The sequence below is a fragment of the Anabas testudineus genome, chromosome 5, assembly GCF_900324465.2.
Source record: "Anabas testudineus chromosome 5, fAnaTes1.2, whole genome shotgun sequence".
Lineage (NCBI taxonomy): Eukaryota > Metazoa > Chordata > Actinopteri > Anabantiformes > Anabantidae > Anabas > Anabas testudineus.
The window spans coordinates 12,705,750-12,723,533 of record NC_046614.1 but is presented as its reverse complement, the minus strand read 5'-3'; the positions used below and the strand labels follow the sequence as shown (position 1 = coordinate 12,723,533).

General features: G+C 40.6%; 1 protein-coding gene across 1 annotated transcript in view; it reads right to left on the bottom strand.

The window, feature by feature from the left end:
* Window positions 1–17,514, bottom strand: part of tex264a (testis expressed 264, ER-phagy receptor a) — a 53,599-nt gene extending 36,085 nt beyond the window's left edge. Inside the window, exons 1-2 of the mRNA XM_026349955.1 lie at window positions 17,015–17,514; window positions 6,295–6,516 (exon numbers count right to left, since the gene is read on the bottom strand). Of these exons, the coding sequence (XP_026205740.1) occupies window positions 6,295–6,516; window positions 17,015–17,272 (480 nt within the window). The 5' untranslated portion in view covers window positions 17,273–17,514. The remainder of the gene's footprint in view (window positions 1–6,294; window positions 6,517–17,014) is intronic.
* Window positions 17,515–17,784: the final 270 nt, after the last annotated feature.

Here is a 17,784-nt window from a genome sequence, read left to right as displayed (position 1 = left end):
TAAACTTGCAGCACGTATATTTAAAACCCATATTTGATGGTGGAAAGAAATATTCATTATTAATGTAATAATGTTACATCATATGCTGAATATGTATATTTCTGGACTATTAAGATGCAAACAGCAGTTCAATGTTAATAGGTAATAACTGACAATCAAAGGGTCATCAGCATCATTGGAGCTTTAACATAGCCTTATGCAGCTACTGTACTGTACTGTAAGTGTTTCCCCCAAAGGCTGTCAAATGGCAGACTGAAAGGATAAAAAGACATATTAACTGTAAACACAAAACAGCACAGATCACAGGCTGCCTGCACTTCCACCACCACTGTTGCTTTCTGTTGTGTTAAGGTTATTATTTTTGAAAGCCCTGAAGAAATAACAATCCTGTGTTAACCAATAAAGGTGTAATGGAGGGAACAATTCTGTGGAATGGTGGCATTAATAATGAAGGAGACTTATCCTTTAGTCACCACGACCTGGGTTTAAAAGCTCACATATGCACAAAGGACACAAAAGGACAAAAAATTGTAACCGAGCTCCCGAGCAATCAGTCGCAGAAACACATGCTCGCTGTCAAACTCACACATCCCCTATTGACTAGCACTTTGCTTTCTGTGCTTTGATGGCATCGCAGCCGCAACCCCTGCGATTCTGCACCATCCCACGCGAAAATCACTGAACAGAGAGCAGTTAAGGGAGTCTGCGCCCTGAGCCTAGGAGGCATTAAAGATGCAGAGGGGCTGAAGAGGATCAAAGCAGGTGCAATCCTGCCACGCCTTCCCCCCACCTCCGTTTCCCTTTGGGCTGGTTTAAAGTTTTTTCTGCCTTACAAAAAGAGCTGGGAGGGTCAGTGTAGAACAACGTAAGGCCTCGTTGTGCCTGATGATCCTTGTAGACAAAACAGAGCTAATGAGGTGGAAAACATCAACACTGTATTTGTATCTGTGTTCTGCTTTATATGGAGTGAATGATAGGTCTTAAAGCGATCAGTTTAAGCATCTACGTTGATAAAAATGTTAATTTCTTGCTGTTTGACAAGTTAAACATTCTGTTACATGAAGGTTTTGACTTTATTTCTCAGCTTGTAGTTTAAGGCACAAGATAATGAAGAGCTCCTTTTTGATCCCACAAATATCCATAAAGTGATTTAAGGTACATTTCATGCTGAGATGTTACTAAGTATCTGACAAGAAAAAAAAGTCATGTTCTATCCTTTCAACTATATCTTCAAAACATTTTAGACCTGGCCTATTTTCAAAGACTCAGCTTGTAAAAAATGCCGTCCACGCACTCAGGCGCATTGCCCTCTATCTCTGTGTCAAAAATATTGCGTTAACTGGCTCCTGTTAAGCCTCCGCTGCTGAACACAGTCGTCCACAGTTATTGAAGAAAAAAGAAAAGCCTATTAGCATGATGCATTATCACATAGTTTGTTCAATGAGGCAGGTGGGGACGGCAGGACAAAGGAAAAAAAAAAAATCTCTGAACAATGCTTCAAAATAGGCCTGAATAGATAATCAGATACACTTGTACCCAAACAATCCAAGAGCCTTTGGGAAGCTATACTATCTACGGAACCATGGGGATGTGGATGTATAGCATCTATATGCTATGGAGTAAAACAAAAAACGAGCCATTATCTGGGTAACAATTCAACCCTCAAAGTGCTACCTGAACCCAGTTAGATAACAGAAGAAGAACATTCATAAACACTGGATGTGAGCACTGCTTTACCTGAATAATGATTAGCTTTATGATCATGTAACATTTTTTTTTTAGGATTACTATGAAGAATATCTTGTTGATTTTTGTATGTGCTTTTGTGTAGATGTATTCAGTAGAGACAGAGACAGGCAGAACCACCCTAAAATAGGTGATGGAGGCACATTTGTACAAGAGTGCCCTAATGCCCCATTCACTTTTCTGCTGGTTGACTGACAAACATATACCACATGCACTTTATCAGCCGCAGATACACAAAGTCTAGCCTACAGATGGAGAATAGAGTTATCCAAAAACCCGTATTTAATGAGAGAATACCTCAATGGCCGTCCAAGGAAAATACGAACAACACAACCCCATTCGATCATTTCATCCATTTTGGTTAAAGTTAGTGCCAAAACAATGATTAACTGACAGACACATTTACCCACACAGCCATCTAACCAGAGCACAGAGTATTTCAGTTCTTGTTCACCCCGTGGATATACCTGAAATGAGTGCAGTTCCACTGGCTAACCCCTAATCAGGCCATTGCATGAAAAATAGATGCTGTGGACAAGAAAAACAAATTTTCTATATTTAATTCAACAACTAATAACTTCAAAGAAGATGGAGAAGAGTGGCTGGTGAATAAACCATGAACAGAATGGAGGTGAGGAATCAACACTGTGAAGTGGTACAGCATCGAGCTGCCACTAACAAAAAGGTGGAAACACACAGTAGTTAGCCGCATTATGCCAGCAATAAACACCAAAAGTCACCATAGTAGATAATACAGTCATATATTATTGTTATAAACTTTTTCATGTTCTTTAACCTGCTTTTACTTGACAATTTCTGAAATTCCTTTGGACTGACAACCGTAAATTGTAAAGACACTAGTTCCAGCCACTAAAGTGTGAAGAACAGATAATTTAAGTCACGTTTGCAGGTAGGTTTGTTTTAATTGCTGTGACATTCCCGGGGGAAACAAAACTATAGCATGACATATTCTAGAGAAAAATGAGGGAAACAGTAATCATGCTAATATGATGCTTTAGGTTTAATTCACATAAATTGATTACTAAATGAACAGGAGGAATCAGCCTCTCATCATGTTTCTGCTCACAGAGACTGCTGGGAGTTTTACCTAAGGCAGCCACCAAAATAACACCTCACTGACTATTTGCTTTCTTTGTTTCTATCCTGAAAAGTGCTTTCACAGAGATGATACAGTGCTTGCCCAAACCCCTTAACATAATATGACAGCTACTTCTTTATCCATTCATTTTTTTTCTTCTTTCACCACCGGCCCTTTTTTAGCTGGGAGATGATAAAATCTTTAGGCATCCTGTGACCATACCTGCTTTCATTTGAAATAACATCAATAAACAGTTACTGATTATAAATTATTTTAACATTGCACATATTCATGTATTCTGATACGACAAATTAATCGATAACCTCTGAACATCACAACTAACCAGCAATCACATACTGTACCACCTACATATTTCTTTTTAATTGTACAACTTCTGTGTGTGTGTCTTTTTGTGCGTGTGTGTGTGTGTTGGTATATGTGTTGTGCATAGAAGCCATTAGGCGAGGTAAGCTAGTGTGGAGACGATGCTGGTGGATCGGAGAGGAAAAGTGTTCAAGTGAAAAGGGCAGTTATGCACTTAACCTGCTCGGTGATAACTGAAGCGCAATGAGAGATGTACCAGAGAAAATACTTTCACAAAGGGTGGGCACAGGGACAGACAGCATGCCCACCTCACCAGTTTGATCTTCCGAGTCGTGCAGAAGATGTTGCTTAGCGTAATTCTACTGCGAATTAAAAGCTATTTTTCTACTGTGGCACTTGTTTGTGAAACCTTAAAGAAAGTTCTGTATTTCTCCATTAACATGATGTAAAATGTCACCAAATGTGTCCACAAGTCCTAAAACTACATAAAGAGAAACCAAAGACACAGACAGGACAAGAATTGAAAATGATCTAATGAGAAATATTTGTGTGAGGTGAAAGTAACCCAAGCCTTCATTGAAACTTATGGCTTCCTTGTTCTTGGTTTGATCATTGTTGGTTGACAATTACTGGGGAAAATCACAATAGTAATAAAAGTTGACAGTTAACTGACAGAGTCCGAACTCTCTAGAAATCCCTGCGTAAACGTTTCCGGGCCTCGTGAGCATCAACAACTCTTCGTCTAGTTCTTGAGAAATCTCCCGTTTGAGCTATGACAAAGCCATGATCTCCTACTCACCTGTGTCGAGATCAGACTTTCGCTTTGACATGTAAACTCCCGACACTGTTGGGAGAATCAGGTGCAGATATTTGTGTGGAGTTGTGCTTCCACACAGTGCACACTGTGGGAGATTTTCCAACTCAGACACATTCTCACATGGGGAAAAACTCTGCTTGATTTCAACAAGGGGTGGTGATGTTTGTCAGGGCCTCCCAGACTCACATCTAATCGTGTGAGGTACTCTGTGTACTTTTGCCACACACAAATATTTAAGATCAGATCCTTTTACACAATAAATACATGAACAAGTGTAACCTGAGTATGACTTGATTTGGGAGACCCGTCAACCAAATCTGTATTCTGGTTTAGCTAATAATTTGAGTTTAACAACTGTCTGTTTTGGTTTAGTCTCATCAGTGTCATCAGCCTGATTTCACTTGGAGCAGTGAAAACGCTTTAATAAAGCCACTCTGCTACCTGCTCTCAGATTAATGGTAATGTTGCTTTGTGTCTGTCGGATGTGTTAGTGCTTGTGGTCTAAGTTCCATTTCACAGTTTCCCATCTCTATAATAGATACATAGTAAAAGACTAAGTCACACAAGTATCTCTTCCTTTTCAAAGTCCCTCATACTAGAAACCTAATCAATTAATCATACATACAGTATATATGCAACCGTTTCTAGCACATTCACATACCGCCCTCTAAACCTCACTCCATTATTCATCAGCCTCGCTGTAGCTGAATGCATAGCGCATTCGCCCCTCCGCAACACATACTAAATGTTAGTGTGTAATTAGCCTCTCTGCTGTACTAGAACACCTCCTTAATGACCTGACAATGCATGCCAACTGATGGACCATGACAAGCACTTCTGCCTCATGGCAGATATGTGTGAGGGAGTAAGAAAACGGATGCTTCCTCTGTGGTGATACTAGCTGGCTTGACAGACAGAGCTGCATGCTCAAAAAAGATGCACACTGACACCACTGCTCATGATTATGTAAGAGCACAAGGGCCTAAAACAGAATACCACTAAATTTTAACACTCAGGGATGCTATTCCTATGTTCGGGCTGTGTCAGTGCACATGTTAGAGTTTGTCCTGCCCTCTGATGTGAGGAGTTATAGTATGCAGAATGCCTCAGAGAATAAACTGCAAAAAAAAAAGCTGAGCAGACAGTGGGTCTTTGAGGATTACTATTTGCAGATTGGCACGAATATCAACACTGCAACGTAATTATGTAAAAAATAGAATACAATTAAAAATAAGGACAGTGCAACAAAAAACAACTGGCACTATTTGCAGGGTGGGGAACGAGGATCATTTATCACTATCTTGTAGTAAACGGCCTTGGGTCAGGGGGTAATATCTGGGTATAACACCCCTAGGACAGACATAAAGAAGCAGCTGGTCACTAAATGAGTTAATGGAGTTAATGGAGTTAATGGAGTTCTAGTAAATGAAGAACGAGTCACTGTTGGGGGACAAACGACTGTGGGGATGTTCATTTTTGAGCTTTTGTATTTTTAACAAATAAACACATACAAAATGCAAGAAGCTCAAAAATTTGCAAAAAATTAAGCTACTTACCAAGGAAAACGTGGAGAAAGTTTTTTTAACCCACAATTTAATGATCCAGAATCATTTCTAGACATAATGGTACATTTGCTGACTAACAATCGGCTCATTTTTACCTCCTGTGAAGTGACAAATAAACAGATGGACATATGTGCACACAAAACACACACACACGCGCGCACACACACACACGCACACAAGCTCTTGCATAAAAGCACATGTGGAGCATTATTCATGCAGTGGGATGCCCCTAAATGAATCCATGTGTGCAAATGTCATCAGTAAATGTCAGTAGCTTTTTAGGGCCTGTCCTGAGGACATGGAGTCCAGCATATGGGCCGCAGGACTCAGAAGTACCTTCATTTCCTACTACTCCATCTATTCTTAATTTACTATAATGACCACATCTGTTCATGTGATGAATTAAACAACACAAGTGAGGGTCTTTTGACATGTGGTAAGCAGAAAAGGGGAGACATACTGTATGATCACAAGATGATTACCGCCCACGCCAATAAAGGCACATCAGAAAGAAAAAACAAAACCTCACTTACTTTTTAATATGATAAAATGGGAGTGGGAGGAGGGTGTGAAACAAGTAATGATTTAAGAAAGACAACCTTTTCTAATGAAAATAGGAGACAGGCACACTGTTTGGTGTTTTCCAGTGTTAAATTCTGATTTAAAGTCTTACAGCCTTAGAGTTATTTGGGTGTTTTCAGGTGGAACCAAATTATGTTAACATATTCTCATATTATCTGTACCTCAATATAGGAAGCAAGCCTGGGGTAGACCCTGTAAGGTCCCAGCACATAGGACAGTGGGGTGGTGCAGGGGAAGCTGGTGGTCACAGCATGGCTCACTTCAGGCAGAGAAAACACCTTGAAGCCAAACTTCTCATACATCTTCTGCAGTTCTTCGTCTGGCTTCTCTTCACCCTCGGACAGGATGCTGCCCACCACATAGCGACATTTCTGTGACGGCCTCTGAGGAGACAGTGAGGGAGAGGAAATGGATATAAAGTATATTAACATCCACACATTCATTTGAAACCCTTCAGTGAGTCACCTCACACCAGTAGTGCCTTATACATATTTATGCCCCCACACACAGCAAAACAACGCCATCTGTTGGCAGAGACATGTGACCGTTTTCAAGCAGTTCTACTGCATCTTAGATCACAATTGTGTTGGATCTGAGATATAGATAAATAAATGTGTTAAGGTTCTCAATAACAGTAGCTTATTTGACTAATGTACAGTCAATTCTGAACAAAGACATTATCTGATATACAGATGATATACAGATGATGCACCACAGCTTTCATTAGCCTCACCTCTTTAACTTGTTAGTGCAAACTTGTCCTGGTTTACCAACCCTTTTTTTTTTTTTACACTGCTGATAAATACTTACTACAATCAAACTGGAGGCAAAAGATTTATTTTTATTATTATGGTCCATTTAGTAAAGAAGGTGGTAATGAGGCAGGAGATTTTGTGACAAGGAAGTGAAGTAGCGTAAGAGGAGACACTTTATCATAATGAAATGATGATGAATGCAGTATACTCACAGATGTTTTATTTTAAATTAGTTTAAACAAAATTACTACACAATCACAACAAAATACTGTATATATATGATGACAGCACCTCAAATCACATCAATTTATTACTGCGGTTAAAAGAAAATGTTGCAATGTACTGGTTTGCTGCATAAATTTGCCTTTTTGAAGACAGGTCTTAATTAGGTAGTTTTTCCATACAACTGTATGTACATAAAATCAACGTGCTGTTACTTCATCATATTCAATAGATCCTTAAACAAACAGGCAGTTCCTGGGATGATGTAACCAGTCTGTCACCGGTGTGCCTAATGCAGCATCAACACAAAACCGCACACAGAAGCCATTTGATTCAAACTTGTGGAGACGTTGCACCTTCACATACTCTGAAGTGTCACTGAACAGAGGGCTGCCAGCTCTGCTAAACATCCCACTACAGATAGCTGACAGCGAGGTCACACGTGTGGCAGTTCAAATTGTCTCTCTGCTAGAAAGTACGTTAGTCAAGTATGTCAGACATTGCGCGATCATGTCTGAGATTTTAGATTTTGTATGTTAGTGCCTGTTAACGTTTTGATATATGTAGGTTCAGCTACATTTAGAACAGCACTCCTGAAATCCACAGGGATTGTGTCTCTCTTTTGGTGTCACCTGATATCAGAAGCAAAACCTAGAACTTTGGGCTTCTCCACCTAAATGCCTCTGAACCACAATGCCTCTTAATATGCCCACATCTGCATGCAGATGCGAAATGGACAGAGACACAATCACAGAGCAAGGTGTCACTCAGTAGACGATCTGACAGAGATTCTCCCACTCACATCTGTTCGCAGTTTGTCTGTAGCACTGCAGACGGAGAGTGGGAGCTGCTGTTAAAGGCCCATACCACCAGCCATTTAGCATGTTAAAGTCAATTTACTGAAGATCAAGCAGGTACATTTCACATTTCTGCCCACCGTTTTCTTGATCTTGACATAGTGCAACTGCCAATTACGATGATGCCGTGTGAGAAGACGAATAGAAAGGTATGTGTATCAGTAGAAAATTTACTTGCAAGGACATTTATGACTAATGTTTTGTGGACACAAATAGAAGCAAAAATAATCGTCACAGCGATGGGTTACGTCAAAGCAAGTCAAGCCAAGTCTGAAGTCTCTGCAAGTTGATATTCATACTGTCGTTAAAAGTAGAAAGTCACTCCAGCGATCTGGAAGGCTGCATTAATTAATTTGAAAGACCAAAATAAAATAAAAAGTATAGAAAATGTATAGAATTTACAACGAATGGGTTAAAACCTGCACAAACAGTGGCAGGGGTTTTAAGACCTGCTGCTGCTTTCTGCTCTGTGACAGTGGACGTCTGTGGAGGGCTGGCACTGAGGGGGCACAGATGGGAGCCAGCAACACTCATCTTCACGTCCCTGGCATCCACACATAATTATCACATCTAAACACCACAACCTTCACTCCTTTTTCATCTCATTTCTCACATTGAGGGCTATTTTTGACTGCATTGTGCTGCTACTACACTGCACCGTTCCCACTGTTCTACTTTGTTCATGCAGCAGCTTTTATGCCATAATTCAGTGTTGTTGGCTGCCGGTGAGACTCCCCAGCTGAGATAAATCTATTTGATCACCCCACCCCTAACCCTCAGTGCCTCTTAATGTCTGTATCATGCAGGTAATAATAATGACTGACAGTGCCTGTTCAGCATGAGCAGATAATCTTTAGTGTCACCTGACAGAGACCCTTTCGCCACAATGCCCAACAGTGAGTCAGGGAACACGAATCACCTGCTTTTGTCAGGGAATTATTCAATCACAGCAGCATGAGATATACTGCATCTATTTACAAAGAAGCAATGAGTCACGGCAAACAGAGACACTCACAATGGCTCTCTGAGCATTGTTGCAGTAAATTATTGCAGCAGCTGACAATGTCTATTCTAGTAACATTTATATACAGTTTTAGAAATTATATATATAAAAAAACATGATCTTTAAATACATTACTTTTATTTTAACAAGATTTGTTCTGCTATCGAGACAAATGTAACTGTACACTAGGCCTGGGTAGTGTGGCAGCAATCAATATGATATAATATTCTGAAGAAATAGTGTGTTTCACAAGATGCAGGAACTTTTAGAAACTGAGCAGACTGAAAAGAATTACATTGGATTTTAAAGCTTGAATTTCTTAATTTGGAAAACACAAATTTAGTAAAACTATAATTATCACTGTATTAATAATGAATTACACACTAGTTCTTTGCACTGGTATGGTTGTTTCTTTTTTAGCTTTTTTTTTGTTCTCATCTAAATTCATTTATGTATAGGTAAGGCTTCTGTGCTACTCCTTGTCAACACTGACGGACTATGATAAGATGCAACAATACCCATTTGAACAGACGGGATGACAACTGTCCTCCCACAGTTTTTCTTCAATATCTTACCATCTCACTATCTCCCATGCTTTCTGCACTGATAGACTAGAGTGTGTTAGCCAAACCAGTAGTTCAGTAATGATATCATTCAGGGCTCGAGCTATCACTCACATCCCACACAGTGGCAAGAACAAACAGCAGCCCTGACTGCATCTCTTCTCCGCTTTCCTCCAGATAACGCACCCTAGAGACTACAGGCAATTAGGAAAGAGAGAAACACCACTCCATGTACTTGACTTCTCTTGTCTTCCCCACCACAGTTGTTTTGTTTGTGTCTGAAATTCTAACACCACGAAAAAAAAGGGAGAAATTCTCTGATAGTGTCCACGTTGGGCAGCGGCGCTCTGAAAGTAATCTGCTGCCAGAGCTGTGTTCTGAAAGACAGCGTGCGATTCCATTTTTCACAGGTAGCTGAGGAAAGTCGACTGTGGCTTTTGATTGGCCCGGATGAGAAGCAGAGAGTCAGATAATGGGAAGAATGTGGAGTGTAACACTGACTATATTTTATGTTTCTGTACCAAAGTGCAGAAAAACTTCACTTAACAGTGACTTGTAAACACCAATGAATGCACAATGAGGCTCTCTGAAGACTGACAAAAAATATTAACTGTGTCTGAATGTGCCCCAGCTCATGTCGTGTGCAGCAGTGGTTCATTTCCCATATTTCCCTATTTACCAAGCAGGCTTCTTGAATTTGGCGGCAAAAAAATAAAGATAAAATATATATATATATATATATATATATATATATATATATATATATATATATACAGCCAGCTTTGGTAGAGCTCATGACCCATGAGACTCAAAGATGACTTCCTCTCGCAAATGGTGCCATCCCCATTCCTACCTTATTCTTCTAAGCCATGTCTATGAGGACCTGTTGGGAGAAAAAGTAATTTCAAAAGCAATTCTTTGCTTGAGGCTACAAGGATCTTCTTTGATGAATGAGGGCTCTCCAACAATAAAAAGGTACGCCTGACAGAGGTAAGTCTTTATTAGTAGACACGTAATGAGGATTTACTCTCTTCATCTCACCGGCTCTTGGCCCCGCATCATTTCCCTTCTGGCTATCACCACATGGGATGCATTGTTTTTCCAGTGGTGCCCTTTTGACAATGGTCCTTTCTGAAGTGTTAGCAGGTTTTAGAAGACAGGGACAAACGAGGCAAGCAGCCAACTCCCAGCCTTACTGTACCTTAAAGACAGAATCATAATGAGCAACCCGCACTCTGCCTGAAAGAGGGCCATCACCACGCTCATTAAAACACAACTGCCAAGCAACCAATCAACAAGATGTGAATCTAAATTAGCAGAGTGGGAGCAGTTAACATTGAAAGAGAATAACAGCTGCTTCCTATACATTTGCCATATAACGCACTGCAAATTTTGTAAAAGCGAACATGGCCGCACTGCTGTGAGGCAGAAATCAAGGACTTTCCAACAAACAGATGAAATTAGCTTTTTTTTTTTTTATTTTAGAGGTTATTCTGTGAAATGGAGTTCAGCAAGTGAAAATGAAAGTTAAAGAAGTGCCAATGAAATTCAATGAAGTCAAAAAATGTTCAGAATGAGAGCCAAACAACAAGTTTGCCCTTCACACTCTTGTTGGTAAACTGGGTTGACCATTATGCCAGAATGGAGTTAAGAGGCTGTGATTGTACAAGGATACTTCACTGAACTGCAGTCAATAAATCTGCAAATTTGGAGCCTCTCCGGACGTTTACACCGTCTGCACATCAATGTCCGCAGTGAAGCATGACAAGCAGCAAATGCAGCATTCATGCCCCAAGTTTGCGAAGAGCGGATAACAGCCCAAAAATCATATTTTATCTACAGTCCAATTGCATCAGATGAATGTATCGCACAGACAATCCACATCACCGCCCGCGCTGTAGAGCTCTGTCTTTCTGTTCAGTGGTTCACAGTATCATTCTGGTTCTACAAGTGAAACACTGAGACAGATGGTGTTTAGGGCACTTCCATGAACAAGTAAGAAACCTGACACATGGGGGGCAAGAGGAACAGAAGCCTACAGGATAAGCAAATCTCTCAACAAGAGCTGTCGTTTGGCTCAGTGTGTCAGAGCTGTAACCTGTCTCGGCTGATTGTAAACCATTCACCCCCCACAGGCAAAAGAGGCAGCAGAGACAAACTTGCCAGGAAGGGAACGGAAACTAACGGAGCTGCACAGCGCATGGACCACAGGTATGCTGCGATGGGTTGTTTGCACCTGAGTTAATGGAGCAGGAGTTGCAGTGGAGCAGTTGAAGCAAAGTGATTTAAAAAGAAAGAAACTACAGTTTTCATATTAATCCAGCTGTATGTGTGAATTAAAATAATTATTCAAACAACAAAGTTCAAAACATCCCCACGTTCTCCTGTGGAAGGGGGGCCTCGAGCAACCAAATCAGATTACATATCAACTGCAGTGATGAGGTGTGTACCCCACTGGCCCCTTCAGGAGTCAGGAGCCAGCAGAACTCGCTTTTTCCAGTCCCTCTCTCTCTTTTTCACCAAGTGCAGCTCAGACTTAGCTGGTAATTACACATGGCATCCTGGGAGTTCTGGCATGTATAATTACTGGCGGGGATAAGCAGCCTGCTGGAGGCAGGACAGTTTTCCTTCACCACAGTTGTGGAGCTGGTTCACCGCTCCTTGGCCAGCTGGACATGGTGTGGCACTCCTCCAGCCAGATGTCATAGAGCAGGGAGATAATCTTCTCTAATAGGCGCTATGAAATTAATTCCTCCCTCCTCTGCATAGGCTTGCTTCCTTCTCTACAACTGTTCATCTCTCTTTCTCCACCTACTTGCTCCCTGCAAGCTGTTCTGATAAATATTCGGCAATGTAGTCCAATATCCTGTGCATCGTAACACAGAATGAAAAGCCAATACATGTCACACGCCTGATGGTGGAAACGATTTAAAGGCATTCTTCACCGTTTTTATTCCACTGACTAATCGTAACATGTCAGCTTGGAAATCAATGTCTTTTTTTTTCTGCACAGTTTGTGATTCACTGGATCACTCAACAGTTATGGTCAGGATAAATAAGCTGTTCACCATTTAATAGATTCTGTCTGGATTGCTGCCTACTTGTTTTGCAGTATCTCAGTCACTGTAGAGATGTTCATAAACATTAACTGGCTGCTTTACTATGGGGAGAGCCAGCATGTCCACAGTCTTGCATAATATTGACTTGAAGACCTGCGGGACGAGACTTCAGAGTATAAGCGTATTTATTTCTCATTTTATATCCACCTTTAAAAGCAGCAGCTCCTTGCTAGAAACCCCTCCTTTCATGTTGTTGCTGTCGACAGACAGACAAGCGGCAGTAAAATGCTAATAAATTTGAGTGAGAACGCAGCGATGCTCGGTGCTCTGATCTGAAATTCCGATTGATGAATTGGAGCACTGCGAGGCTCTCAAGGTGAGTCAGACTCCTACCAATTTATACCGCTCTTTCAAGGCAGTTCCACACCTCGCCTCATCTCTCACTGCCACTCCCATATATGTCTACACATGACATTTCATTTTCTCCTTCTTGTCACGGGGAACCATGAGCAGGTTTGCTTCTGAATTCCCACTTTTGCTAAAACAAATTTAGAATTCAGGAGATCAGAGGACAAACCAAATGGCAGCTGTAGTTTAGTCTAAAAACAACATGTTATCAGAATCTGAGGGAGCTGCATTTGCTGTGCTGCTGCACCGAGTATGAACAGACTTGGATTATAGCCACACAGTAGTATGCTTAACGAAATCCATCCATTAATCTGAACTAACTAATTGCACCTAGATATTAAATTGATATTAATCTTTCTTCGTTGCTTCCTTCCTGGTAGTTTATTGGTATGACACTCACATAGGCCTCTAGGCGTTTATTGCTGCCCACTCCTATTAATGCATTTTGCTCTGGAGATTCCCTGCAAACAGGCAATCTGCTCGGGGATTATTTACTCCTTTCCATTCAACAACACAACAAAGGACTAAAACCAAGAAGCCCAATCATTTAGTCTGCACTTCAAGTCTGAAAGCACCATTACAGCTGAGCTTAATGCGACGCTGCCTTAAATAGTCGGGTTAGTTTAAGTGTAATCTCCAGCATTATGGGCCTGTATGGGTGTTTACTTAATTGACTCTGTGAGCAAAAGTGTTTTAACTGTTCAGTCCTCAGGTTTTTGTTATAATAAGTTATGACAATTACAATTATACATGCAAATGCCAACATACATGAATATGCACATGCACAGTTGTGCTAATTGGCTCAAAAGTGCACCAGTGGTATCTACTGAAATGAAACAGTGTAAAGAACTGCCGAACTTGCCAGATATACAATATATTCAGCTACTATAATATCATCTTGAATCATGACCCTCAGCACCCAGAGTCTTGTTGGCTTCCCTCACAGTTGTCAAACTGGGACTGGATTAAAATATGAATGCAAGATGAGAACGCTCACAGAAACCCAGCTATACTCTGGTTCCAACCACTGTGTTATATCACATCAACCAATACACAGCAACTTATTTTAATATGGGTAAGTTACATTACTCATTTCATGGTAATAAATTAAATACAAAGATCAATGGGGTTTTGCAGATGCTCCTGCCTCCTACACAAACTATTTCAATGATAATACTGCCATCTAGTGGTCCTATGAGTACAGCAACCAGACAGTCTTGCAGTGTATCACACATTCAGTGGCTTGATGAGAGCAAAATATGCTTAAAATAAACAATATTTTCAAAAAACATGGTGCCCAAATACCTGTAAAAACAAGAACTGAAACCCTCTGTTTCACATGTACAACAGTGTTCTGCATAGTAACCATAACAATTAGTTTAAGGCACTGATTCTGGCTATGACTGTCTCTCAAGGAGCCGTTGTGGCTCGGTACAAAGAGAATCCATCATACACTTTAATGTGCAGGTAAATTCTTTCTAAGGCAAATGTTGTAATCATTTCACTTAAAACCAGAAACAGTACATAAATCTTCACATGGGATTTCAAAGAATCACTTTTCATTGAATAAATCCTGACTACTACATCATCATTACAACACATTTAATGACTTAAGAACAAGGCAGGAACAGAGTCAGTTGTTGATTATACAGAATGCAAAGGCATTAAGACATACTTAAGTAATAAGGTCAAGTCTGAACACAGCAAGTTGCAAAGTCTGCTGTAAATAAAGATAAGTTGACACATTAACCCCTTAAACTTCTCAGGGGAAACAACGTGCACACAACATTCAGGTTTCATTGCTCTATTAGAGTTCAAGCCTGAGACACATGACACTCTCACGTTTTACGTTTACTTTTGTGTTTGACTCCTGCCCTTTGTGAAAGAGAGGAGGTCAACATTATCCCACGTCACAAGCCAAACACTGAAAACAGCAAACACGTGTGTTTACTGCCCTGTGATGGTTCAATGTTGAATTTCCCGTCAGTCATTCAGTGCTTACTAATTATTATAATCACCGCAATATTTCAGATGACAAATTCTTCTCCACAAGAGGTTAGTATTAGTATATCTTTAGAATATATCAAAATAAACATAAATCCCAGGACAGAGTCGTTGGGTTCATTTAAAGTAAAAATCACTTCAGCCTGGTGGTTACAGAGACCTCTGAACATCTTATAATAGCTCGTAATGATATAGGCTCTCCACAAATTGTGACACCAGCAGAAAAGTTTGAAAAGCTCTTGCCACAACTTTCCGCTGGTATGACTCACCGTCAGGGTTTCCACTAAAAGCTTTTAGTTTAAAAAACTGAGCTGCACGCCACACAGACACTGGCACTCTAACGTCAGCAGGATACAGACATAAAGCACAGCAACTAATACAAAGTGCCGCCAGCGTGCTACAAAGGCTTATGACTTCATGAAATTATGATTTGGCATCAAGACAACGACAACGACAATAAAAGACTGAACTTTACTAGCCATGCCACCTTTAGAAGCCGTGCCAATCATACAGACCGGCTTACTGTGCTACCTTTGGCTTTAGTTTGCCATTTTATTTACATCAGACCACAACTAACTCAGCGATAACCAAATAACAAAAGAGGTGAACAGTTAGTTGTTAAGTCAAGGAACAGGCTATTAATAGACAATCTCAGTGGGGAATCTGTTGTGTTACTACACAGCTTATGTGTGTGTATACCTTCCTTATCAGAGAGTAAGTCAATTAACATTCCCATCTATCAAGCAGCTGTTGCTATTTTTTGTTGACTGAAAAACTCAACTCATGACCAGTGTTGGTATTTGAAATTAAACCAGGAGACAACCACAGATAACCGCTGTGTGGTGACCCATTTCTACAAGATTTGGTTTTGATATAGCTCAGGGTGACAAATGGGAATTCACTGCTTCTTGCATACTTAGTGCAGGATCATAAATTTTAGACTAAATAAGAAACTGAAGAGTTTTTAGGCATCTGTCCCCTCTGTTCAGACACATGAGGGAACTGTGCCGGTTCCACGTTGGAGTCTAGTTAGCATACAGCATTTCAGCGTGCTCCTTGGCAGAAGGAGACAAACTCTAAAACACCCTGGAGCCACAGACGAGAGGAAAAAAAATATCAACAGTGCAACGTGGCACTGAACAGCTGACTGGTTTCATCACTCAGGCGCCGCTCTGTCAAAAGGCTACTGGTACATTTAACCCTATGATTCATACATTAAGAGTTACACTGAATTACATCTACTTGCACTGTGCATTACACTTCTACATCTCTTTGACTTCAAGTCAGTTCTGTCTAACCCTAAGTAAACAGAAAATAGAAAAAACATTAGTTGTACTAAACAGTAAAAAGCTTCCTAAAGGTGATTAATTGCTGGATTTCCTGCAGGCTTGCAGAAAAAAACCCATAGTTGCATTACTGATTAGTCTAGTTTCTCAATTAATTGGAAAACCGTTTGTAACCATTTGTTGAACATTAGAAACTGTGAAAAGTGCCAAAAGTGTCTATCCCACTTCCCCACACTTCCAGGTGATGCCTTCAAATACCTGGACTGTCTGAAAAACAGTCAAAGACATTTCATTGACCTACCAAAAAAAAAAAAAAAGGAAAGAAAAGAAAACAGTATCACATTTAAAAACCGGTCAGTGTTTTTGCTTTCAGTTTAGAGGTTTAATCGTTTATCAAACAAAACAAGACATTTGAAGGTGTCACCTTGAAAGCCAGGAAACTATGCTAGACACTTCATTTCATTATTGTCTGACATTTTACAGACAGGGCGCATAGATTAAATGACTGGTTGGTCATCTTAGTCCTGCAGCTTTGAACTTTAAGTCCTAAATACACATTGTGAACATCTGAGTGACCTTTAGGACTGTTTCCAGGTTAAACAAAACATATCTCACTTACATATTATCAGATTACAAAGTGCATTGGGTTTTCTGCTTATGTCATATGGTCGAGTGGAAACACAGATTTGTAGATGTGTAGTTAGACTGAATACGTGTGTCTCACCTGTTTGGGGTCATCGTAGAAGACACCGATGGCGCTCAGCTTTGGCCCAATGCTGCAGCTCTCTGTGAAGGCTGCACCGCAATCCTTGTATAATCCCTCTTTGAACTTGTAAGCAATGGTAACAGTTTTGATGGGAGGCGGCCCGGTCTTTATAACCACGTCTGACAGGAGCCCCGAGTACATCAGGAAGCCCCCCACCGTCGCAAACAAACACAACAGGAGCACGATTATCAGGAGCAGCAGTATTAGATCAGACATGTTCACGAAGCGGTTCAGCTGCAGTCAATGCAATGTGGCCAAATCTGTCAAAAGCCCGACGTCCTCCTCCGGGTCACACACAGCGACACTGTGGTCCAGTAGTTTCAAATGACAACATAAAGCGGTGGCTATTCAAGAAGAAGCTTAACATGTGTTTGTTACAGTCCGGAAAACCTAAGACGAAAGGAAAGATCCTCGTTCCAGCTGACAGCTTGTTTATGGTATTTCCCCAAACAGTGGGACATGCTTCCCGGATGTACCATTCGCGTCCACAGAGGAGGGGGGGTTGAAGGCATTTTTAAACGAATATTTTCCGTATTTTAAAGGATAAATAATAAACTAATGAATCTACTGCACACGTAATTGTAAAAATAAATGCTACTTCTTATAATATGCGTAAACCTTAGCTAGTGGTCACAGTACACGCGTTTATGGCAAAGATGAACCTTTTTACCTTTGTGGTCCAACCCAGGACGCTGATTGAGGTCGTTACACACCGACTTTCTGTTGTT